This window comes from Somniosus microcephalus, chromosome 5, assembly GCF_052327205.1.
Source record: "Somniosus microcephalus isolate GS21.2 chromosome 5, FLI_Smic_1.0, whole genome shotgun sequence".
Taxonomy (NCBI): domain Eukaryota; kingdom Metazoa; phylum Chordata; class Chondrichthyes; order Squaliformes; family Somniosidae; genus Somniosus; species Somniosus microcephalus.
In genome coordinates this window covers 18,568,222-18,594,971 of record NC_140991.1, presented here as the reverse complement: position 1 = coordinate 18,594,971, position 26,750 = coordinate 18,568,222, and the positions used below count along the sequence as shown (strand labels likewise).

Sequence of the window (26,750 nt, the reverse complement as noted above, 5' to 3'; positions counted from 1 at the left end):
GTCAAGCGAGAACTGGGCGGAAGCTGACCCCATATCTACGGATAATGTCATGAAGTGACAGTATGTAGATGAGGAAGATGGGGGGGCGGGGGGAAGGATAGACCTTTGGGGCATTCTAGGGGTGATGTTGCAAGGGCGAGAATAGAAGCCATTGCTGGAAATGCTCTCGCTACATTTGGACAGGTAAGACAGGAACCAAGCAAGGGCAGTTCCCCCACCTACCTGAGCTGGACAACGAAGGGGAGGCATTGGCGGTGGATGGTCTGGTCGGCTGTGTCCCAAGTTGCAGGGAGGTCAAAAAGGATAAGGAGGCATAATACGCCATGGTCACAGTCACAGAAAATGATGTTCATGATTTTGTTTAGGACCATTTCAGTGCTGTGGGAGAGCTGGGAACCCAATTTGGAGAGATTTAAAAGGGGGATAGATGGATGCGGATCTCGGAGGTGACAACACGTTCAAGGTGTTGGCGAGGAAACTCAATTGCTACTTGGCCCTAAACAGACAATACAACATAGCTGATTACCTGACCATGGTAAAGGATAACAAACTGAGAAGAACCTTGACAAGGTACAGACTTAGCGAACATAGCCTAGCGATCGAAAAAGGCAGACACAGGCAGACCAGGCTGCCAAGAGAAGACAGGATATGCTCTCACTGCAGTCAGGGAGTAGTTGAGACAGAGATGCACTTCCTCACAGCCTGTGGAAAATATCAGGGCATCAGAGAGAATTTCTATCAAAAATTCTCACAAATATGCCCTGAATTCAGAAATCTGACTGACAACCAAAAACTCCCATTCCTACTGGGGGAGGAGAGAAGCTGTGTAACACTGGCGGCACACTATGTTACAGCTTGCCATGAACAGAGGGACAACCAGTAAACTAAGACAAGAGTATATATAAACAAGGCGAAAATATATTTATAAACTCAGGGATATACCTGTTTATACACTGTATGAATGGAACCGCGTTTATGTGTTCAACCATAAATGTATTTTGATGCTTTGGCAACATAAGATGTACCTTATCATGCCAATAAAGCGATTTGTATTGTATTGTATTGTATAGTGATGGTTCCGTAGTTTACAAGGATAGAGGGGTTGAGGATGAATATTTTTTTGAGGAGCAGATTCGTGACAGTGGTTTTGAAAAGGGAGGGGCAGTCCCTGAGGAAAGGGACCTATTTACAATATCAGCTAGTATGGGAGCTAGGAGTGAAGTTTGGTGTTCAGGGGTTTAGTGGGAATGGGAACAAGGAAGCAGCAGGGAGGTCTCAAGGTTGAGGTGAACTTGGAAAGGGTATGAATGGTCGATATCGATCATGGACAACAGTTCTAGAGGCAACTAATGCAAAAACATCATAAAATCCATCACTTAAAGATGTGCTACAATGGTAGAGCGGTGAAAGTTGAACACGTGCAAGAGGCCAGAATTGAAGGAGCGCAGAGATCTTGGAGGGCAAGAGATTTAGGACAGACAGCAGGAGAAACCTGCTTTTACACAGAGGGCTGCGGCGTGCACTACCGGAGTTACTGATTGAAGCAGAGACCACGTCAATACTACTGCTCGTGTGGAGGATAAACACCAGCACAGGCTGGTTGGGCCAGATGGCCTGTTTCTGTGTTGTGATTTCTGTGTAATTCTACGTAATTTTAATTAGATTTGTCTAATTTCTGGGTGAACAGCACGGGAAAATAAGAGCACCGTAGACCCTGGTTCTGTGACTGCGCTACTTACTGACTGCCCGACTGCCCGACGGTCGGCCTACTGACTGGAGGGGGCGCTGGAGAGCAGCTGCTGAAGTACTCCACTTCCAGGCTGAACGGGGCTGTGATGGTGGTGTTGTTGGTGATCAACAGCAGTCTCTTCACTGTGCCGTGCACCATCATGTCACTGAAGTCCAGAAGCAGCGTGTCACTGTCACTGTGAACACAACACAAGTATTTTTTCTGTATAAAAAATTAGTTAGACAATTAAACATATTTATTATTATTTTTGTTTTACTTAATGTGAAACTTGTTGCTGTGACGTGGAGGTATCTTCGACAAGCACACGCGCAGGCCATGGTCAATGTTCACCCGGCCTCAGTATGTACTGTCCCTTTAAATACAAGATGGCTGCAGGCACCAACCATTCTAGGATAGCTGACTTGTATGGTGCTTTTAATTTGTTCCTGCCTCAGGATACTGACCTGTGTGCCACACTTCCACCCTTTAATATTTCTATCAGGTACTGACCCCAGTGTGAGATGCAATTATACAGAGAGTGCAAACAGCGGTTCTTCACCTTTAAGAGGCCTTGGTCTGATGGAGGATCAATAGGTCAACACCTTTGGGTTTTTTTTTTATTAGTGTTGGCAGGCTGCAGTGCAATGAAGCTGGCACAAGTCAGGAAGATGCCAGTGCTGCACAGACACAGTCAGTCAGCCATTCCCAGCAGATCCTATTTTCACATTAATACCCATCCTAGAGGGAACACAGTGGGTACATCCAGGGTGAAGTGAACATTTACTTCAGCAGCCAAAATATGTCCCTTTGAGCAGCAGCTTCTGTCAAATGCCAGAGCAAGCGGGTGATTGAGGCTTCACAAGGAGCAGCTCCATTCGAAACCAGCCACTACTGCCATATCCCAGCATGCAGCAGGGAGCCAGTCAGGTCAGAGCCAAATGGGGGCAGACACTGACTGGGGTCAGGGGTCAAACCACGTCAGCAGGAGAGAACGCGAGCAATGGTTTCATCGAAACATAGAAAAATAGGAGCATGAGTAGGCCATTCAGCCCTTCGAGCCTGCTCCGCCATTCAATATGATCGTGGCTGATCCACCATCTCAATACCATATTCCCGCTCTCTCCCCATACCCCTTGATGCCTTTTGTGTCTAGAATCTATCTATCTCCTTCTTAAATATATTCAGTGACTTGGCTTCCACAGCCTCCTGTGGTAGAGAATTCCACAGGTTCACCACCCTCTGAGTGAAGAAATGTTTCCTCCTCTCAGTCCTAAATGTCCTACCCCATATCCTGAGACTGTGGCCCCTTGTTCTAGACCCCCCAGCCAGGGGAAACATCCTCCCTGCATCCAGTCTGTCTAGCCCTAGGAGAATGTGTACAAATTCGAAAGGCCGTTTCTAGAAATCGATTGCTGAAATTGGCAGAAGGAGCCAACTGCTCATTGAGAAATTCTGAGCATTGGTTCTTGCGAGACCTGGGGGATTAATGATACTGAGGCAATGTGTTACAGCGAGCCTCCCCCCACCCTGCTTTCCTCACCCTCCCCCAACCCCGCTTTCCTCACCTCACCCCCCCCACCCCGCTTTCCTCACCCTCCCCCCACCCCGCTTTCCTCACCTCACCCCCCCACCCTGCTTTCCTCACCTCACACCCCCACCCCGCTTTCCTCACCTCACCCCCCACCCCGCTTTCCTCACCCTCCCCCCACCCCGCTTTCCTCACCCTCCCCCAACCCCGCTTTCCTCACCTCACCCCCCCACCCCGCTTTCCTCACCCTCCCCCCACCCCGCTTTCCTCACCTCACCCCCCCACCCCGCTTTCCTCACCTCACCCCCCCACCCCGCTTTCCTCACCTCACCCCCCCACCCCGCTTTCCTCACCTCACCCCCCCACCCCGCTTTCCTCACCTCACCCCCCAACCCCGCTTTCCTCACCCTCCCCCCACCCCACTTTCCTCACCCTCCCCCCACCCCGCTTTCCTCACCTCACCCCCCCACCCCGCTTTCCTCACCCTCCCCCCACCCCGCTTTCCTCACCTCACCCCCCCACCCCGCTTTCCTCACCCTCCCCCCACCCCGCTTTCCTCACCTCACCCCCCAACCCCGCTTTCCTCACCCTCCCCCCACCCTGCTTTCCTCACCCTCCCCCAACCCCGCTTTCCTCACCTCACCCCCCCACCCCGCTTTCCTCACCTCACCCCCCCACCCCGCTTTCCTCACCTCACCCCCCCACCCCGCTTTCCTCACCTCACCCCCCCACCCCGCTTTCCTCACCTCACCCCCCCTCACCCCGCTTTCCTCACCCTCCCCCCACCCCGCTTTCCTCACCTCACCCCCCCACCCCGCTTTCCTCACCTCACCCCCCCACCCCGCTTTCCTCACCCTCCCCCCACCCCGCTTTCCTCACCTCACCCCCCCACCCCGCTTTCCTCACCTCACCCCCCCACCCCGCTTTCCTCACCTCACCCCCCCACCCCGCTTTCCTCACCTCACCCCCCCACCCCGCTTTCCTCACCTCACCCCCCCAGCCCGCTTTCCTCACCTCACCCCCCCACCCCGCTTTCCTCACCCCCCCACCCCGCTTTCCTCACCTCACCCCCCCACCCCGCTTTCCTCACCCTCCCCCCACCCCGCTTTCCTCACCTCACCCCCCCACCCCGCTTTCCTCACCCTCCCCCCACCCCGCTTTCCTCACCTCACCCCCCCACCCCGCTTTCCTCACCTCACCCCCCCACCCCGCTTTCCTCACCCTCCCCCCACCCCGCTTTCCTCACCTCACCCCCCCACCCCGCTTTCCTCACCTCACCCCCCCCACCCCGCTTTCCTCACCCTCCCCCCACCCCGCTTTCCTCACCTCACCCCCCCACCCCGCTTTCCTCACCTCACCCCCCCACCCCGCTTTCCTCACCCTCCCCCCACCCCGCTTTCCTCACCCTCCCCCCACCCCGCTTTCCTCACCTCACCCCCACCACCCCGCTTTCCTCACCTCACCCCCCCACCCCGCTTTCCTCACCTCACCCCCCCACCCCGCTTTCCTCACCTCACCCCCCACCCCGCTTTCCTCACCCTCCCCCCACCCCGCTTTCCTCACCCTCCCCCACCCCGCTTTCCTCACCTCACCCCCCCACCCCGCTTTCCTCACCTCACCCCCCCACCCCGCTTTCCTCACCTCACCCCCCCACCCCGCTTTCCTCACCTCACCCCCCCACCCCGCTTTCCTCACCTCACCCCCCCACCCCGCTTTCCTCACCTCACCCCCCCACCCCGCTTTCCTCACCTCACCCCCCCACCCCGCTTTCCTCACCTCACCCCCCCACCCCGCTTTCCTCACCTCACCCCCCCACCCCGCTTTCCTCACCCTCCCCCCCACCCCGCTTTCCTCACCTCACCCCCCCACCCCGCTTTCCTCACCTCACCCCCCCACCCCGCTTTCCTCACCTCACCCCCCCACCCCGCTTTCCTCACCTCACCCCCCCACCCCGCTTTCCTCACCTCACCCCCACCACCCCGCTTTCCTCACCTCACCCCCCCCCCGCTTTCCTCACCTCACCCCCCCACCCCGCTTTCCTCACCTCACCCCCCCACCCCGCTTTCCTCACCTCACCCCCCCCACCCCGCTTTCCTCACCTCACCCCCCCACCCCGCTTTCCTCACCTCACCCCCCCACCCCGCTTTCCTCACCTCACCCCCCCACCCCGCTTTCCTCACCTCACCCCCCCCACCCCGCTTTCCTCACCTCACCCCCCCCCACCCCGCTTTCCTCACCTCACCCCCACCACCCCGCTTTCCTCACCTCACCCCCCCCACCCCGCTTTCCTCACCTCACCCCCCCCCCCCCACCCCGCTTTCCTCACCTCACCGCCCCCCCCACCCCGATTAGGCACATGCTCCAGCTGACTCCAGCTATTCCTCAGGATGGTCAATAGTTTCTGTTGTGCTCCAGATCCTAGCCCCAAAGCCTCCCGTCCCCAGGTAGTTGGGGTTTCTCAGCTCCCTGTTTTCCCGGGTTTTTAGATGATGACATCCAATGATCAGGAATTGCTCAACTTTGCAAAGGTTATTTTCCCCCCAGCTGTCTCCCCTCCTCTGGATGAAGGTGCTGACTCTTGCTGGGCACTGGAGTTGCAGTCCAATACCTTTCTTCCCCTGGGGAGGGCGCACAGGCAGGTCCGAATCGGTCCTCGTCCAACATACACATATAGTAGGGGAGCACTGGACAGCAATCAGGACCGAGAACCCTGCTGATCTTTCCTCGACCATCCGGTGATGGGGGCCCTACTACTGCTGCTCCAGCGGAGAACAGCAACCTCAGCACAAACATCGGCCCTTCCTGGCCTGTATGTCTCAGGCAGTGCGTTAACCCGCTGAATTACATACTACAGCACAGAGACAGGCCATTCAGCCCAACCAGTCTATGCTGGTGTTTATGCTCCACCCTACTTCATCTAACTCTATCACCAGATCCTCTATTCCTTTCTTCCTCATGTACTTATCTAGCTTCCCCTGAAATGCATCTATGCTATTCATAGATAATAATGAGAGGAGCTGTTTAGAGATTTTCGAACGTAATAAGATTGTGGACAGATACATTTTGCGGGGCTATGGGGAAAAAGCAGGGGGAGTGGGACTAATTGGATAGCTTTTTTTAAAGAATCGAGCACGATGGGCCGAATGGTCTCCGTCTGGGCTGTGTGATTCTATGATGATTCTATATGAACAATAAAGCAGCACTGAGGCGGTAGTGGTCATGCATATCGGGTTTACCTCTCCTTGTAGCTGTCAGCGGGTATGCTGTAAGTGACATTCAAGTCCTTCGGTTTGGCGAATATCTCCAGCAAAAGCGGTTCTTTCATGTCCTCCACTGCACATGAGAGTGTAACACCATTCAGTTCATGCTGAAACGAAGCATCACATTACTCAGAGGCAATGGCATGTGGCCTAGTAGCTGGAGGCTGAACTCACACACCACGAAATCCACAATTGCATTTATAAACCTAATTCTATCCAATTATATATGTACAGGAAACTCTCGTTCAAACGGCACCTAAATATCCGGAATTCTCTATTAACCGGCAAAATTCATACTCCGAAAACAACACCTCAATAACCGGAAATGTTGCTGAGTCCGAGTCCGAGTCTCGAGAAGGAGTTGGATATATTTCTTAAGGCTAAAGGGATCAAGGGATATGGGGAGAAAGCAGGGACAGGGTACTGAATTTGGATGATCAGCCATGATCGCATTGAATGGCGGAGCAGGCTCGAGGGGCGGAATGGCCTACTCCTGCTCCTATCTTCTATGTTTCTATGTTTCCCGCGGTGGCAGAGTTAGTCAGTGGGGGTAATTCTCCAAACTGCCACTACTCGGCTTCTTGGCGCTGTCGGAAGTCCGAACACCTCAATAACAGGAGTACAGTACTGTATACAGTCATTTACTGTATAAGTTTTGTTTTACTGTTAAGTAATTAAAGAGTTTTGGATTGCCCTCAACTGGCAGTACTGTACTTAATCAAGCATCTTCCACCATCCATTTAACACAACATTCTGTAGGCGAGTACCCAATTACTGTATACTGCACATTTCTTGATTTTTTTATTTTTCTTTGTTAAAAATAGCCTCGGTAGATAACCCTCTCCGTCATAATTGAATTTTTAATCAACCGGCACCATCCCGGTCCCGTCGGTGCCGGATACCAAAGAGTTTCCAGTACCATAAAATGCAACAGACAGGTTGCTCTTCATCGTGGGTTCTTATAGCCTGTGAACCTGATGTTATACAGAGGGTTGCCAGTCCGCCAGGAGTGTCCCGGAGTCTCCAGGAATTGAAGACTGATCTCCTGGACACTGCCCGCTGCGAGCAACACCCGGGAGAGAAAAAATCAGAGGGATGTTCAAAAAAAATCTTTCAACACTTTTGTTTATCAGTTATAAAAATGTTGGAGTTGGGGAAAGAAGGGCTGTGTGACTGACAGTCAAGAGTCATCCAATCGGCTGATGAAGCGACTGCTGACTTTCCAATTGGCCATGGGAAGGCGTTGCCCCGGGAGAATGGACATGTCGGGATGCCCAATGGGGAAAGCGTGGGGGGCGGGGCAGTTGGAGGGAGGAGGTCATGTGACAAAACCCCAGGAATACATCCAGCCAGAGTTGGCAACCAGAGTTATACAGCATCTATTTAGAGTAAATGTTCCAGTGATTTGTACACCAAGTCAGGTATTACTTGGAGGTTTACAGTGCTTATAGTATAACATAAGAGCTCTTAGGAACCGGTACAGGCTATTAGGCTAACAAATCCGCCACAACCCACTCTCTCAACATTTCCCTCAATCGCATGCCTTGCCAGAAACCTATCCAATTGACTTTGTTTTTAATTCCTTCTCAGGATGTGGGCGTCGCTAGCGAGGCCAGCATTTATCGCCCATCCCTAGTTTCCCCGAGAAGGTGGTGGTGGACCTTCTACTTGAACTGTTGAGGTCATGTGGTGAAGGTATTTCCACCGTGCTGATCGGTAGGAAGTTCCAGGATTTTGACCCAGCGACGATCAAGGAACAGCGATATATGTCCAAGTAAGGATGGTGTGTGACTTGGAGGTGACGGTGTTCCCATGCACCTGCTGCCCTTGTCCTTCTAGCTGGTGGAGGTCGCAGGTTTGGGAGGTGCTGCCGAAGCCATTTATACTATTCACTTAAATGACCTTCTCTGGTAACTTATTCCATGACTCTATTATCCTTGGGTGACACAGTTCCACTTGACTTCCCTTCTTACCCCTGACTTTTTAATTTTAAAGAGGTGTCCCCTGATATTTGAACCTTTTACCATAATTGAACAATTTGCCGCAATCAATTTTCCCAACTCCCTTCAAAATCCTGAAAACTTCAATTAGATATTTTTTGAACCTTTATTCTCATAATGTGGGTGACACTGACAAAGTAGTATATATTGCTCACCCCTAATTGCCCTAAAAAAGCTGGTGGGCCTCTAGTCTCACCTCAACTTATTTTGCTCCAGACGGGGGCATTACGCAGGAACAATGTAATTCTCTTGAAGTCTATATCTATCCCTCTGCTAATGCAACCCACTATTTAATTTGCCCTTTTATTTTTAAAGCTGCAGCTAAACATTATGCTTAGTTTCATGGATTAAACCACTATAACCGCAAGATCTTTTTTATGATCGGCATGCTATGCCACTTACTTAATACTTGCTCCTTTTTTTGGTTCCTTGCTCCCATACCGATCCGTTTACATTTATTGAAGTTGAACTGCATCAGCCGCCTATCACATATATATATATATTTATTTTTTTTTCCCTTTCTTTTCTCTTTTTTTTATCCACACTTTCGTCTGGGCTTTTTTCTTCCCTCCCACATGGCAGCTGTCCTTCATTCGGCCAGCGCCATTCACACTTCATCCTTTGTTCCTTGTATATCTCTTAATGTCTGTCAATGTCTCTCAATCGCTCCTGCTTTCTATCCTATCGCTGACCTTCCCTTTTGTTCTTTCATCCCCTCCCCCTTTTCCCAGTCCCCACTTGCTTTAAAATCTGTTCCTTTTCCTGCTTTTTTTCCAGTTCTAACGAAGGGTCTTCAACATGAAACGTTAACGCTGTTTCTCTCTCCACGGATGTTGCCCTGGCCTGCTGAGTTTTTCCAGCGTTTTCTGTTGTTATTTCGGATTTCCAGCATCCGCAGTATTTTGCTATTGCCTCAGTTCGCTAAAGGACTAGAGCTAGACATTGTCCGCAAACCCTTCCACTGCGAGTTTCTAATACGCTGGAAGTGACTATAACAGGAACACTTCGCACCAATAAGGCCGCAGCCATCCTGCAGCGGGTTGCCAATCCTCCAGGATTTTGTGGAGGTTTTTAAATTATATGGGGGTTTTTGGTAGAGTAAATAGGGGGGAACTTTTCCACTGACAGGAGGGTTGGTAACCAGAGGACGCAGATTTAAGGTAATTGGCAAAAGAAACAAGGTGGGGTAGACGAGGAGAATTATTTTTTGCACACGAGTTGTGATCTGGACTGCACTGCCTGAAATGGTGCTGGAAGCAGATTCAATGGTAAATTTCAAAAGGGAGTTGGAAAAATAATTGAAGGGGGAATATTTGCAGGGCTACGGGGAGTGGGACTAATTGGATCGCTCTTTCAAAGAGCCGGCACAGGCACGATTGGCCGAATGGCCTTCTACTATGCTTTATGATTCTATACAACATTATAATCCCCTTATTATAACACGTCAAGTTGACAGCATTTGTTGATGCTGACTCCATGATGCTCTAGTGCACTCACCATGCTAAAAACTGTTAATTCCACACACACCACCGCCTCTTCATTTGGACCCAAAGTGCAGCTCGCTGGGGTGACAGTGATTGTACACTGATGTGATTGTCTTTCATGCACCTTATTAACAAAGACAGACACACATAATCAGATTTGCATTTCTATAGCGCCTTTCACAACCACCAGACATCTCAAAGTGCTTTACAGCCCACAAAGTACTTTTAGAGTGCAGTCACTGTTGTAATGTGGGAAACGCGGCAGCCAATTTGCGCACAGCAAGCTCCTGCAATCTGATAATGACCAGATAATCTGTTTTAGTGATGTTGATTGAGGGATAAATATTGGCCAGGCCACCGGGGATAACTCCCCTGCCATGGGATCTTTTACGTCCACCTGAGAGAGCAGACAGGGCCTCGGTTTAACATCTCATCCGAAAGACGGCACCTCCAACAGTGCAGCACTCCTTCAGGACTGCACTGGAGTGTCAGCCTAGCTTTATGTGCTCAAGTCCCTGAAGTGGGACTTGAACCCACAACCTTCTGACTCAGAGGCAAGAGTGCTACCAACTGAGCCACTAAGAATGAGAGAGAGGTAGTAAAGGGAATGTGGTTGTGGAAGAGAGTTTCAAAGAACAGGGGCTCAGTGACTGAAAGATCGGTTCCCTGGGTGCAAGCTGGGTCGTATGGTTCGGAGAAGGTTGGACAAGAGGGACTGAAACGAAGATAGGGGTCTTATAATCAATGTGCTGCATGTAGGTGGAAGCCAGTGGTGCTTGGTAAGGACAATGATGGGTGTGTAGGAGCTTGTGTGCAGCCTGAACTACAACAACTTGCATTTATATAGCGCCTTTAATTTAGTAAAATGTCCCAAGGCGCGTCACAGGAATGTTAAACAAAGTTTGACACTGAGCCACATAAGAAGATATTAGGACAGATGACCAAAAGCTTGGTCAAAGAGCGTTTTAAGGAGCGTCAGAAAGGTGGAAAGAGAGGAAGAGAGGCAGAGAGGTTTAGGGAGAGAATTCCAGCGCTTAGGGCCTCCGCAGCTGAAGGCACGGCCGCCAATGGTGGAGCGATTAAAATCGGGGATGCGCAAGAAGCCAGAATCGGAGGAGCGCAGAGATCTTGGAGGGTTGTAGGGCTGGACGAGGTTACAGAGATAGGGAGGAGCGAGGCCATGGAGGGATTTGAAAACAAGGATGAGAATTTTAAGTTTGAGGCGTTGCTTCACCGGGAGCCAATGCAGGTCAGTGAGCACAGGGGTGATGGGTGAATGGGACTTGGTGAGAGTTAGAATATGGGCAACAGAATTTTCGATAACGTTAAGTTTATGGAGGGCTCTCTCTCCTGAAGAACTCTCCTTCAGAGTTCTGAATATTTACATTCAGGGTAAAATATAGTGAATTAACTTCTAATTCACATGAGCCTGTCCAGGTTTGAGTAGAGGGTAACATTTTCAGATAACTCGTCACAGTGAAGGGGCAAATTCACAAGATAATTACAGCCAAAGGCGGCCATTCAACCCACCTTAGTTCACCTACCTAGAATGACCATAGCAACAAGAATAGCTTACCTGCACCCAACAATCAACTGGCCCAAAACAATACATGGAGCGTAACACCCTATTTGTCCCTATTCACAGCCTTTTAGCAGGAAGAGAAAATGGCCTCCTGAGGTCAGAGGTAAATGGATATGATAGGCCGGTTATACCGCACATTTCGAGAGGAAGCCTTGACGATACCGTGCACGATAACCGAAAGCAGTGTCCGATCGGGTTTGGGTGTGAACCGCTTGATGGGACGGCTGAAGCGTATCAAAGCACACCTCCCACAAGCACACACTCTGCAATCAATACATGTACAGAGGCGGCACAAAATACAAGTGTGGATGTATTTTCTGAGGATTGAATTGTTGCATTTATACTGCGATTGTTTGCCTCTGCGCTCGGGGCTTTTCTCAGACCTACCTCTCCCCAGGAGTATTTTGCTGGCAGCAGTGTCTGGTTGAAGAGTTTCACCATCTCCCGTGCTGGGATCCCGATGTAGACGTCTTTGAACACGACGGCACAGGACAGCAGGCACACCTGCACCTGCTGTACTTCAGCCTGCACTGCAACATGACTAGAGAGGGAAACGATTGTTACCAGACTTTGTGACATGAAACAGTCATTCATGAAAGAAAGACTTATGAAATAACACTGAGCGGCCTGTGGGTGGCACTGTCCAGGGAGAGTATAAATACCCGGGCATGGGCCCAGCTTGCGCAGGACATTCTTAACAGGAACTAGTGAAGGACACAACTAGACCTCCATGTTGTAAAACAGTTGATTAAAGCTTTGTTTAACGCTTAGACCAAGTGCCTAGTAGTTTTCTTACGTCACTTTGTTCCTGCTTAGTATTGCGTTTGTGTCTAAGTGCCGTCTTTCAGATGAGACGTTAAACCGAGGCCCTGTCTGCCCTCTCAGGGGGATGTAAAAGATCCCGCGGCACTATTTCGAAGAAGAGCAGGGGAGATCCCCCTGGTGTCCCGGCCAATATTTATCCCTCAACTAACATCACTAAAACAGATTATCTGATCATTATCTCATTGCTTTTTGTGTTTCTTACGTTACTAAAGTGACTGCACTTCAAAAGTACATCATTGGCTGTAAAGCGCTTTGGGATGTCCTGAGGTCGTAAAAGTTGCTATACGCTGGCGCCCATACCTTCAGTTGCCTAGATCCTAAGCTCTGGAATTCCCTCCCTAAACCTCTCTGTCTCTCTACCTCTCTTTCCTCTTTTAAGATGCTCTTTAAAACCTGCCTCTTTGACCAAGCATCTGTCCTAGTTTCTCCTTATGTGGCTCGATGTCAAATTTTGCTTGATAACGCTCCTGTGAAGCGCCTTAATATAAGATAGTTTTACTACGGTAAAGGCGCTGTTTAAATGCAAGTTGATGTTGTTATATAAATGCAAGTTCTTTCTTCTTTTTCTTATCAAGTGTTTTTTCTTTGCTTTCTTGTGTATTTATTTTCATGAATTTTTACACTTTATCAAGGTGAGGGATGCTAGTGCTGGGGAATGAAACGCCATCCCATTTCAGAAACCCAGTAACAACATCAGGTGCTTGCAGGTCAGGCACAGCAGCGTTCAGACGCAGAGTAAAGCTCCCAACAATGTGCCTAAGCCCCAGTCTCTGGTGAGCGCCCTCCCCACCCACTACTGCACCAGGGTGGCATTTTCTAATTTCTCACACAAGCTAAACTTACATAGAATTTACAGCACAGAAACAGGCCATTCGGCCCAACTGGCCAGTGATTATGCTCCACACGAGCCTCCTCCCACCCTGCTTCATTTAACCCTATCAGCATATCCTTCTATTCCTTTCTGCCTCGTGTACTTATCTAGCTTCCCTTTAAAGGTATCGACTCCATGTGGTATTGAGTTCCACTCTCTAGGTGAAGAAGTATCTCCTGAATTCCCTATTGGATTTATTAGTGACTATCTGATATTTATGGCCCCAAGTTTTCAACTGCTGGACTAATCACTCTGGTAGAAAGCTACAACAGTAACTTCCGTTTATATTGTAGCTTTAACGTCCCGAGACGCTTCATAGGGGGTGGGGGCAGAGTTGGTTGGGGGGGGGGGGGGGGGGGGACGTGATTCAGGCCCGGAGCAGTAGCTGGGAGAAGTCAGAAGGTGCGGTCACAAAGTAGATTTTGAGGAGGCTGTCGAAGGTTAGAACGATGCAGCGAGATGCAGGACTTTGGGATTTGAATTACAGAATGCAAGGGGGTGTGATGTCTGAAAGCTCTGTGACATGAATCTTGTCATTCATGGAAAATGACTTATGAAATAATACTGGGCGGCCTGCTGGTGGCGCTGTCCAGGGAGAGTATAAATACTCGGGCATGGGCCCAGCTTGCTCAGGACATTCTTTAACAGGAACTAGTGAAGGACACAACTAGATCGCTATGTTGAAAAACAGTTGATTAAAGCCTTGTTTAATACTCAGACCAAGTGCCTAGTAGTTTTCTTACGTCACTCTGATAGTGGAGCAGAGGAAGAGACAATGCACAATAGCAAGGAAGCTATGCTAAACCATTAAGAATCGCTGGTTAGGCCTCAGCTGGAATATTGTGTCTCATTCTGGGCACCACATTATAGGAAAGATGTCACAGGACATACGAACATACTTACGAACATACGAATTAGGAGCAGGAGTAGGCCACTCGGCTAACGAGTCTGCTCCGCCATTCAATAAGATCATGGCTGATCCGATTACTCCACATTCCCGCCTACCCCCGATAACTTTTCACCCCCTTGCTTACCAAGAATCTATCTACCTCTGCCTTAAAAATATTCAAAGACTCTGCTTCCACTGCCCTCTGAGGAAGAGAGTTCCAAAGACTCAAGACCCTCTGTGAGAAAAAATTTCTCCCCACCTCTGTCTTCAATGGGCGACCCCTTATTTTTAAACAGTGACCCCTAGTTCTAGATTCTCCCACAAGAGGAAACATCCTCTCCACATCCACCCTGTCCAGACCCCTCAGGATCTTGTATGTTTCAATCAAGTCACCTCTTACTCTTCTAAACTCCAGTGGATACAAGCCTAGCCTGTCCAACCTTTCCTCATAAGACAACCCGCCCATTCCAGGTGTTAGTCTAGTAAACCTTCTCTGAACTGCTTCCAACGCATTTACATCCTTCCTTAAATAAGGAGACCAATACTGTACACAGTACTCCAGATGACTAGAATGGTACCAGGGATGAGAAAGGGACTAGAGAAGCTGGGATTGTTCTCCTTAGAGCAGAGAAGGTTAAGGGGTAGATTTAAAAGAGGTGTTTAAAATTATGAGGGGTTTTGATAGAGTAGATTAGGAAAAACTGTTTTCACTAGCGTATGAGTCATTAACCAGAGGACACAGAGTTGTTATGATCTGGAATGCACTGCCTGAAAGGGTAGTGGAAGCAGATTCAATAGTAACTTTCAAAAAGGAATTGGATAAATACTTGAAAAGGAAAGATTGCAGGGCTACGGGGAAAGAGTAGGGGAGTGGGAATCATTGGATGGCTCTTTCAAAGAGCCGGCACAGTCACGATGGGCTGAATGGCCTCCTTCTGTGCTGTATGATCCCATGAATAGATTTGAGCTTGTAGTGAAATCAGCATTGGGGAGCAGGAGTGGGGGCAGAAATGGTGGATATGGGGTGGGGGGGCTGGCATGGTGACAGAAAACAGGAAAAGGAGGTGAAGGGGAGCGGGAGGTGGCAGGGGAGCAGAATATCCAAGAGGAATATCCAACAGACATCAGAGGAGCTTGGTCACGACCGGTAGCCAAGAACCATAGCCAATGTCACATCAATTCAGAGAACTTTGGTAGCACTGAATGCAGGGAACTGTGCAGGGAACTGTGCAGGGAGCTGACTGGCCCTTCTGCCCGAAAGAGGAAATGTGGTAGGTGAGTATGCCTTGCTTACCTTGTACTTCCATTTTCCACATTCAACTCAAGAACTGTCTTCAGGCTTTGGCACTTGGTTGGTCTAAACAGGACAGTCACACTGTACTCGGCCAGTGGTGGTAGTTCTCCACTGGATGGTTCAAAGGTGAACTGCGAGGCCTGCAATCAGACAATGGTTCATATCACACGTCTCTAACATATATTTCTCGTTTACATGCCGTCTTTTATTAGCTGCATTTCATTTTTGGATGTGGCAAGGCTGCATTTATTGTCCATCCCTAGTTACCCCTAACACCTGATTGGCTTGCTAGGCCATTTCAGAGGGCATTAAGAAAGAAAGACTTGCATTTATATAGCACCTTTCACAATCTCAGGATGTCCCAAAGTGCTTTACAGCCAATAAGTACTTTTGATGTGTAGTTGCTGTTGTAATGTAGGCAAGGCAACAGCCAATTTGCACACAGATAATAACCAGATAGTCAGTTTTTAAGTGATGTTGGTTAAGAACATAAGAAATAGAAGCAGGAGTAGGCCATACGGCCCCTCGAGCCTGCTCCTCCATTCAATAAGATCATGGCTGATCTTCTACCTCAAATCCACTTTCCCGCCCGATCTCCATATCCCTTGATTCCCCTAGAGTCCAAAAATCTATCTATCTCAGCCTTGAATATACTCACTCAGCATCCACAGCCCTCTGGGGCAGAGAATTCCAAAGATTCACAACCCTCTGAGTGAAGAAATTCCTCCTCATCTCAATCTTAAATGGCCTACCCCTTATCCTGAGACTACGTCCCCTAGTTCTAGACTCTCCAGCCAGGGAAAACAACCTCTCAGCATCTACCCTGTCAATCCCCTTCAGAATCATATATGTTTCAATGAGATCACCTCTCATTCTTCTAAACTCCAGAGAGTAGAGGCCCAATCTACACAATCACTCATAGGACAACCCTCTCATCCCAGGGATCAATCTAGTGAACCTTCGTTGCACCGCCTCCAAGGCAAGTATATCCTTCCTTAGATAAGGAGACCAAAACTGTGCCCAGTACTCCAGGTGTGGTCTCACCAGAGCCCTGTACAATTGTAGCAAGACTTCCTTACTCTTTTACTCCAACCCCCTGGCAATAAAGGCCAACATGCCATTTGCCTTCCTTGTTGCTTGCTGTACCTGCATGCAAGCTTTCTGTGTTTCTTGCACGAGGACACCTAAATCTCTCTGAACACCAAAATTTGAAAGTTTCTCACCATTTAAAAAATATTCTGTTTTTCTATTCTTCTTACCAAAGTGAATAACCTCACATTTCCCTACATTACACTCCATCTGCCAACTTACTGCCCACTCACTTAGTCTATCTATTTCCTTTGCAGACTCTGTGTTCTCCTCCAGCTTACTGTCCCACCTAGCTTTGTATCGTCAGCAAACTTGGATACATTACACTTGGTCCCTTCGTCTAGGTCAATAATATAGAGGCCCCAGCACTGATCCTTGCGGCACCCCACTAGTTACAGCCTGCCAACCTGAAAAAGACCCGTTTATCCCTACTCTGTTTTCTGTCCGTTAACCAATCCTCTATCCATGCTACTATATTACCCCCAACCCCATGAGCCCTTGTGTAATAACCTTTTATGTGGCACCTTATCGAATGCCTTTTGGAAATCCAAATATACTACATCCACTGGTTCCCCTTTATCTACCCTGCTAGTTACATCCTCAAAAAAACTCTAATGAATTTGTCAAACACGATTTCCCTTTCATAAAACCATGCTAACTCTGCCTAATCATGTTATGATTTTCTAAGTGCCCTGATACCACTTCCTTAACAATGGATTCTAGCATTTTCCCCGATGACTGATGTTTGGCTAACTGGCCTGTAGTTCCCTGTTTTCTCTCTCCCTCCTTTCTTGAATAGCGGTGTTACATTTGCTACCTTCCAATCTGCTGGGACTGTTCTAGTATCTAGGGGATTTTGGAAGATCAAAACCAATGCATTCACTATCTCTGCAGCCACCTCTTTTAGAACCCTAGGATGTAGGCCGTCAGGTCCAGGGGATTTGTTGGCTTTTAGTCCTATTAGTTTCTCTAGTACTTTTTCTCTACTTATATTAATTATGTTAAGTTCCTCACCCTCATTAGACCCTTGGTTCCCCACCATTTTTGGTATGCTTTTTGTGTCTTCTGCTGTGAAGACAGATACAAAGTATTTGTTTAACGTTTCTGCCATTTCCTTATTCCCCACAATAATTTTTCCTGTCTCAGCCTCTAAGGGACCAATGTTTACTTTTGCTACTCTCTTCCTTTCTCCATACGTGTAGAAGCTCTTATAATCTGTTTTTATATTTCTTGTTAGTTTTCTCTCATATTCTATTTTTTCCCTTTTTATCAATTTTTTAGTCGTCCTTTGCTGATTTCTGAAACTCTCACAATCTTCAGGCTTACTACTATTCTTCGCAATATTATAAGCTTCTTCTTTCAATCTAATGCTATCTTTAACTTCTTTAGTTAGCCACAGATTGATCACTTTTCCCGTGGAGTTTTTGTTTCTCAATGGAATGTATTTTTGTTGAGAATTATGAAATATTTCTTTAAATGCTAGCCACTGCTTATCTACCGCCATACCTTTTAATCTGTTTTTCCAATCTACCTTAGCCAACTCGCCCCTCATACCTATGTAATTGGCTTTATTTAAGTTTAAGACTTTAGTTTTGGACTTAGGCAAGTCACTCTCAAGTTTAATGTGAAATTCTATCATATTATGATCACTCTGCCCCAGAGGATCCTTTACTATGAGATTGCTAATTAACCCTGTCTCATTATACAATACAAAATCTAAAATAGCCTGTTCCCTGGTTGGTTCCATGATGTATTGTTCTAGGAAACTGTCCCGAATGCATTCCATGAACTCGTCCTCCAGACTACCTTTGCCAATTTGATTTGTCCAGTCTATATGAAGATTAAAGTCTCCCACGATTATTGCATTACCGTTGTTACAAGCTCCTACTATTTCTTGATTAATATTCTGTCCATCGGTATAGCTACTGTTAGGGGGCCTATATACTACTCCCACCAGTGTTTTCTGCCCCTTGTTATTCCTTATCTCCACCCATACTGATTCTACTTCCTGATCTTCTGAGTCAAGATTCTTTCTCTCTACTGTCCTTATCTCATCCTTTATTATCAGGGCTACCCCCCTCCTTTTCCATTCTGCCTGTCTTTTCGAAACGTCAAGTACCCTGGAACATTTAGTTCCCAACCTTGGTCACCTTGCAACCACGTCTCTGTAATGGCTATTAGATCAAACCCATTTATCTCTATTTGTGCCATTAGTTCATCTATCTTGTTATGAATGCTTCATGCATTCAGATAAAGAGCCTTTAATTTAAATGTTTTATCATTATTCCCTGCTGCACTGCTACCGTTAAACTCTCTGTCCCTTCCTGTCACACTCTGCTTATTTTTACCAAAATTACTGCACTGCTCTATTGCCTTGACCTTTCTCTTTAGATTTCTAAATTTCCCCTCACCTGACCCCTCCCCCCACCTTTTATAGTTTAAAGCCCTATCTACAGCCCTAGTTATTCAATTCGCGAGGACGCTGGTCCCAGCCCGGTGGAGCCCACCCCGACGGAACAGCTCCCTCTTTCCCCAGTACTGGTGCCAGTGCCCCATGAATCGAAACCTCTTCTTCCCACACCACTCTTTGAGCCACGCATTTAACTCTTTGATCTACTTGACCCTATGCCAATTTGCGCATGGCTCAGGTAGTAATCCAGAGATTATTAACCTTGAGGTTCTGCTTATTAATTTAGACCCTAGCTCCTCAAACTCCCTCAGCAGAACCTCATTCTTAGTTCTACCTATGTCGTTGGTTCCTACATGTACTACAACAACTGGATCCTCCCCCTCCCACTCCAAGTCCTTCTCCAGCCGCGAGGAGATATCCTTAACCCTGGCACCGGGCAAGGAACACAGCCTTCGGGACTCTCTTTCGCGGCTGTAGAGAACCGTATCTATTCCCCTGACTATACTGTCCCCTACCACTATCACATTCCTTCCTTCTTCCCCCACTTGGATGGCCTCCTGTACCATGGTGCCGTGGTCAGTTTGCCCATCCTCCCTGCAGTCCTTTTCCTCATCCATACAGGTAGCAAGTACCTCATACCTGTTGGACAAGTTCAAGGGCTGAGGCTCCTCCATCACTACATCCTGGGTCCCCACACCTGCCTGGCTCGCAGTCACACCCTCCTGTCCCTGACCATTGATGAACTCTAAAGTACTACTTAACCTAAAGGGTGTGACTGCCTCCTGGAACAAAGTGTCCAGGTAACTCTCCCCTTCCCTGATGCATCACAATGTCTGCAGCTCAGACGCCAACTCAACAACTCTGAGCCGAAGTTCCTCGAGTCGCAGACACTTACTGCAGATGTGGTTGCTTGGGATCGCGATGCTCTCCACAGACTCCCACATGCTGCAGTTACGACACACCACCTGCCCTGCCATCTCTAACCTTGTTTTATTTATTAATTAATTAGTTAAAGCTTTTATTCAAACAATATTTTAGTTTTATTGTTTGATTATTTTATCTAGGGGGAGAAATTGGGTGGAGCCGCAAACGGGGCGCCAAGCTCGCCTGGGCGCCAGATTTTGCGCTGCGATCGGAGCAGCAGCGATCGCCGGAAATTCAGCTTGAGCGCCCCAAGAGGGACACGGGGCGAGGCTCGAGGCGCTCCGCGTCCCTCTTAGGGCGCTGAAACTGGATATCGCAGCGCAACGTGCCACAGCGTGTGGCGTGCTGCGGTACTGCAGGCCTTCCTCCCATTCTTAAGGGGGCGGGGTCTGCACCAGCGCGATGAGCGATCGCGAGTGCCGGCAAAAGAGCCCGGCACCGAGGAGAAGTGCCGGGCTCTCGGAAAACAGCCGGCAATGCCGCGGGGGGAGAACAGGAGGCCAGGGACGGAGGTGCTGGCAGGTGGCCGCCGAAAAAAACGGCCGCCCCGCACCTCCACCTTAATTTGCGCCACTGCCGCCACAGGTAGGCCCCGTGAACCGGGCGCGATTAGCGAGCGGCGCTACAGAGTCGGTTGCTGCCAAATATCGCGATCGGGGCGGTAGTGGGGCGCTGCGCACACCGATGACGTCATCGGTGGCGGCACAGCGCAACAGGCTAACGCCGCCATTAGCACCCCAGCTAAATATCGCGGGAGGCGTGGCCAGTGGCGCTAAAGCCACTGAGTGCCCTCTTTAGACGTTAACTGGTGGCGCAGCCCACCGAATTTCTCCCCCCTAGTTTAAGTTATTAATTTAGTAAGTACTAGAAAGCTACAGTTTCTCAGCTCTTAATTTAACCCCCTTCCCTAACTTAGAGAACAAGAAAAAAGCTGTAATACTCACCAACTAATCACCTACCTGCTCTCCTGTGACGTCACTCTTTCATTTTTTGTTGTTGTTTTTGAATAGAAGCCTCGTCGCTGCCGCTGCTTTATTTGAGGTCCGCTCTCAGGCCGCTCTCTATCCTCTCGTCGCTGCTTTAATTCAGGTCCACTCTCGGGCCCCTCTTTATCCTCTCGCCGCTGCTTTAATTCAGATTCACTCTCGGGCCGCTCTTTATCCCCTCGCTGCTGCCGCTGCTTTAATTCAGATCCACTCTCGGGCCGCTCTTTATCCCCTCGCTGCTGCCGCTGCTTTAATTCAGGTCCGCTCTCGGTCCGCTTTCTATCCTCTCGTCGCGGCTTTAATTCAGGTCTACTCTCGGGCCCCTCTTTATCCTCTCGCCGCTGCTTTAATTCAGATCCACTCTCGGGCTGCTCTTTATCCTCTCGCCGCTGCCACTGCTTTAATTCAGGTCCGCTCTCGGGCTCCTCTTTATCCTCTCGCCGCTGCCGCAGCCTTAATTCAGGTCCACTCACGGGCCGCTCTTTATCCTCTCGCCGCTGCCAGTGCTTTTAGAGGGATAAATATTGGCCAGGACACCGGGGAGAACTCCCCTGCCCTTCTTCGGAATAATGCCATGGGATCTTTTATGTCTAGCTGAGAGGGCAGATGGGGCCTCGGTTTAACATCTCATCCGACAGTGCAGCACTCCCTCAGTACTGCACTGCGAGTGTCAGCCTAGATTTTGGACTCAAGTCTTTGGCGTGGGGCTTGAACTGCCGACTTTCTGACTCAGAGGCGAGAGTGATGTAGTGTCCGTGTGTAGATAAAGACACTGAAGACAGGAGTTGGTTCATAGGTATTTACTAAGCAAGTCTGGGGGGGGTTTCTAAAGGATATACACAATACACAGGCTTATATAGCCCAAGTGGCAATTACCGGCATTACGCACACCTGGGGCTCTTAAAGGCACATACACCATAATTCCTCCCCTTCTAGTTAACTAGTACATCATATTTTAAGTAATTATTAATTACATGTTATATGCAAAATAATATACATTGCTGTATTAATTAATTATAAGTTAGTCTCTCAGGAGGCCTCCTGACTCGGTCCGGATAACGCCTCGGGGGTGTAGTAGTTTCTGGTGGTGTAGTAGGTTCTTCTGGCAAGGCTGATTCGGCTTGAAGGCCAGTGTCGGGTTCATCAGGCTCCAGTATCACCGGATCGGAGGTAGATATGGGTATCTCTACTTCATCGTTAGATGTATAGAGTGGTGGTGTAGGTTGTCCCTTTTCGGATGACTTGATGATTTGGTCAGCATGGCGCCTTATTATGCTGTCTCCGATGTCCACGGTATACATCAGTGGTCCTAATCGTGTGCAGATAGTTCCAGGCTGCCATTTCTCAGTACGGTAGTCCCGGGCCAAAACCGGTTGGCCTATCTGGAAGGCCCTAGTTGGCCTTTCATTCATGCCCTGAAACTGCCGGTTCTCCACGTCCCATCAGATGTTGGGCTTGACCAAATCCAGCCGGCATCTTAGGTTTCTATTGAAGAACATCATGGCGGGAGTTTGGTTAGTAACCATATGCGTTGCATTCCTATATGCAAATAAGAAGTTATCCACCTTGTGCTGAAGTTTTATGTCTTCATTACCCATGGCCTTGTTGGCCTTCTTGAAGGTCTGGACAAACCTTTCAGCCAATCCATTGGTGGCGGGATGGTATGGGGCGGACGTGTAGTGCTTTACCCCATTGTTCTTTAAGAACTTTCTGAATTCTTCGGACACAAATTGCGGTCCATTATCAGAACATATCTGTTCCGGCAGCCCATTCCTGGCAAATATGGTCCTTAATACTGTGATGGTTTTTTCCGTGGTGGTGGAGGACATCTTTATTACCTCCGGCCACTTGGAGTGTGCATCAACTGCGATTAAGAACATTGAGTCCATAAATGGACCAGCAAAGTCGATGTGCACCCTTTGCCAGGGAGATGAGGGCCACTCCCATGGATGTAGAGGGGCCTGTGGCGGAGCATTTTGGACCTTCTGGCATCCTAGGCAGCTCTTGGTCATGTCTTCGATGTCTCCATCGATACCTGGCCACCATACAAACGCCCTAGCTAGGTTCTTCATTTTCACTCCACCCAGATGCCCCTCGTGAAGCTCCTTTAGCACTTTATCCTGGAGTTTGGGTGGAATCACCACTCTGGATCCACACATCAAGGTTCCTCGGCACACTGACAGCTGTTCTCTTCTTTGCGAGAATGCTGGCAACAGTGGTTCGCCATGTGCTGGCCATCCCTTCACTGTTAAATCGTAGACCCGTGAGAGAGTAGGGTCATTTCTTGTCTCCCTTTCAATGGCAGAATTTGTCACCGGTAGACATTCCACTATGGTAGAGTGGAATATCTCTACTGGGTCTACTGTAGGTGCCTCTTCTATCGTTGGCAACGGTAGGCGCGATAAACCGTCAGCATTCCCATGCTGTTTTGAACCTTTGTATTCAATGTTGTATTGGTGTGCCCCTAGAAAAAGGGACCACCTCTGTAGCCTTTGTGCCATCATAATGGGGACACCTTTTTTAGGGTTGAATATGGAGATGAGGGTTTGATGGTCAGTCAGCAAGGTAAATTTTTGTCCGTGTAGGTAATGGTTGAATTTCTTCACTCCCCATACCAGGCTGAGTGCTTCCCTGTCTATCTGGGCATAGTTACGCTCAGCTGAGTTCAATGAGCGTGACGCAAAAGCTATCGGCTGTTCCGAGCCATCAGGGAATCTATGGGACAATACCGCTCCTATGCCGTAAGGGGATGCATCGCACGCCAGCCTGATTGGTCGTGATGGGTTGTAATGAGCCAAAACTTTCTCGGATGTGATTAAGTCTTTACATCTATGGAAGGCACGTTTACAGTCTTCGTTCCATTTCCAAATCACTCCTGTCTGTAGAAGATCATTAAGAGGGTGTAGAATAGTTGATAAGTTCGGTAAAAATTTATGATAGTAATTTATTAATCCCAGGAATGACCTTAATTGTGAAACATTTTCAGGTGCTGGGGCTTTTATAACTGCTTCAATTTTTTCAGGTGACTTATGCAACCCTTCCTTATTAATTATGTGGCCACAATATGATATCTGATTTTGGAAAAATTCGCACTTGGGGCGATTTGCTCGTAGGCCCCGTTCTTTCAGCCTAGTGAGCACCTGCTCCAAATTGGCAAGGTGCTCGTTGTTGTTTTCTCCTGTTATAAGGATGTCGTCTAGGTAGCATTGAGTCCCCGGAATCCCTTGCAGGACTTGCTCCATAGCTCTTTGCCAGATAGCTGGAGCTGATGCTATTCCAAAAACCAGTCGATTGTACTGGTACAGGCCTTTGTGTGTGTTTATTGTGAGATACTTTTTAGAGGTCTCCTCAACCTCCATCTGCAGATATGCCTGTGCCAAGTCAATTTTTGTGAAACGTTTCCCTCCGGATAGTGAGGCGAAAATATCTTCTATCCTCGGAAGAGGATACTGTACCGTGTGAAGGACCGGGTTTACAGTCACCTTAAAGTCCCCACAGATGCGAATTTTTTTCTGTTCCTCAGTTATTTTTCAATGTTTTTTTCATGACTGGAACGATGGGTGTTGCCCATTCGCTCCAATCTATTTTGGATAATACGCCTGCCTTTTCCAAATTCTCCAGCTCTGCCTCGACTGCCGGACGTATTGCGTATGGCACCGGTCTTGCCTTAAAAAATTTTGGAATTGCTGTATCTTCCACTTTTATTGAGGCGGTGATGCCTTTCAAGGTTCCTAGTTTCTCTTGAAACACTTCTTTGGCGTTGGCCAAGATGTCTTTTAATCGTTCAGGTATGATGTCATCATTGTTTTTTTCCTTACTGGTCACCGTCAGTGCCTGAATGGAGTGCCAGTCTAAACGTATCTTCCTTATCCATTCACGTCCCAACAACGGTGGACCACGATCTTGTAGAATGTATAAATACAACTTTTGTATTTCTTTGCCGTTGTATACCACAGGCACCCTTATTTTTCCTTTGGGGTAGACTTTCTGCCCCGTATATGTTTTTAAGATAATGGATGTGTCTTTTAGAGGTATATGCGAAAATAGCCTCTCGTAATCTCGTCGATTTATTACGGTTAGAGCTGATCCTGTATCTAGCTCCATTTTAACTGGGGACCCTGCTATTGTGAGAGTAACCCAAATGGTTTGGTAATCCTCTTTGGCAAGTACATTATGTAATTTGAGACAGCTTAATCTCTTGTTTTCGGAGTCGCTATCGCTATTCTGGTCTTCGGAGCTATTGTCCGTCATCATTTGTACCTTCCTGTACTTTTCTTTATTGATTTTTTTGTTTTCTGTCAGTGGATTTATTTTGTCCAGATTGGCATACCCGTGCAATGTGTCCAATCTTACCACATTGCCTGCATGCTTTGCCCTTGAACCAGCATTCCCTCTGGTTATGGGTGGATCTGCCGCAGCGATAACATCTTCCGAATTCCTGTGTCATTTTATGGGTGCCGAAGTCCTGTGTCTTTTGTTGTATCTCTGCAGCTCCTTTTGCTGCTGCTTCGTATGATACAGCCATACTGAAAGCTTTGTCCAATGTTAAATCTTTTTCAGAAAGCAGTCTTTTTTGTGTTCCTTCACTTAAGAGACCGCAAACAAATTTGTCTCGAAGATAATCCGATAGTCCTGCTCCGAATTGGCAGTACTTTGATAGCTTTCTTAATTCGGTTAGGTAATCAGCGTTACTTTCATTCTTGTGTTGATTTCTCTTGAAGAACTTGAATCGTTCCGCTATCAGCAGCGGTGTTGGGTTTAAATGCTCCTGCAGGGTATCAACAATTTCTTTAAAAGTCTTGTCCTTTGGTTTGGCTGGAGTGATTAAATTTCGTAACAGCCCGTATGTCTTCGCGCCCATTAAGTTCAAAAGTACTGAAGCTTTTTTTTCATCTGCTATTCCATTTGCAGTGCAATAAACCTCTACTCTTTCCATGTATGTGGTCCAATCTTCTATTTCGCCATCAAAAACCTCAGTATTACCAGATTTAGGCATTTCAGAAAAGATATGGCGCTTCCCGCGCTTTTTTTTTCTCTCTGTAGCAACGATATGGTGCTTCCCGCGCTTTCCCGCCGCTGCTACCGATAACAACGCTGTTTTACTGTGGTTTCCGTTTATTCACTGTTGGAGACTCGTTCCCGACGGAGGTCTAAACGCTGACCTGCTTGCCGCGCCGGCCGTCTCTCGAGTGCACCCTCCCAGTCCGTTATTGCTTGCCTCCGATTTCGCTGCCTGTCTCAGCTGTAGAGCCCGCCGCTGGAGCTCCAGCCTGACGCCCAGGAAGGATTAGCGCAGTACCTGTCACCAGCTTGGCCAGCTGGTGAAACCACAGTTTCTCTTACTTCCTTGAGTCTTCTGGACGCTGGAGGAATCGATGTCCTTGAGGTGCTGCCGAATTGCAGGCAAGTCCGTTTCCACTTTGTCGCCACTGTAGTGTCCGTGTGTAGATAAAGACACTGAAGACAGGAGTTGGTTCATAGGTATTTACTAAGCAAGTCTGGGGGGGGTTTCTAAAGGATATACACAATACACAGGCTTATATAGCCCAAGTGGCAATTACCGGCATTACGCACACCTGGGGCTCTTAAAGGCACATACACCATAAGTGACACCATGACACCAAAAGTGAACCATGTTGTGTGGACTAATAACTCACGTGTAAGCCAGAGTGGGTAAGGGTGGCAGGTTCCCTTCCTTTAAATCCATTAAAGGCACTTTCAAGATGCAGTTATTGTTGTTGTTCTTCTCTATGACTAACCTTAATTTTATCATGTGCCTCCTTAGACTTTGTAGGGGTGATTCCATGATCTCACGCTCTTGGCAATCACAAGGATCACTGATCAGAGATCAGGGATACAAATGTGGCCCTATCACTCTG

The 26,750-nt window shown here is 48.3% G+C and overlaps 1 protein-coding gene across 2 annotated transcripts in view; it reads right to left on the bottom strand.

Moving 5' to 3' along the window:
* Nucleotides 1–26,750, bottom strand: part of dlec1 (DLEC1 cilia and flagella associated protein) — a 180,703-nt gene that overhangs the window by 72,116 nt on the left and 81,837 nt on the right. For both annotated transcript variants that reach the window (XM_085987395.1, XM_085987396.1), the window contains exons 21-25: nt 15,463–15,602; nt 11,971–12,124; nt 10,015–10,125; nt 6,494–6,624; nt 1,740–1,925 (exon numbers count right to left, since the gene is read on the bottom strand). In XM_085987395.1, the coding sequence (XP_085843521.1) occupies nt 1,740–1,925; nt 6,494–6,624; nt 10,015–10,125; nt 11,971–12,124; nt 15,463–15,602 (722 nt within the window). The remainder of the gene's footprint in view (nt 1–1,739; nt 1,926–6,493; nt 6,625–10,014; nt 10,126–11,970; nt 12,125–15,462; nt 15,603–26,750) is intronic.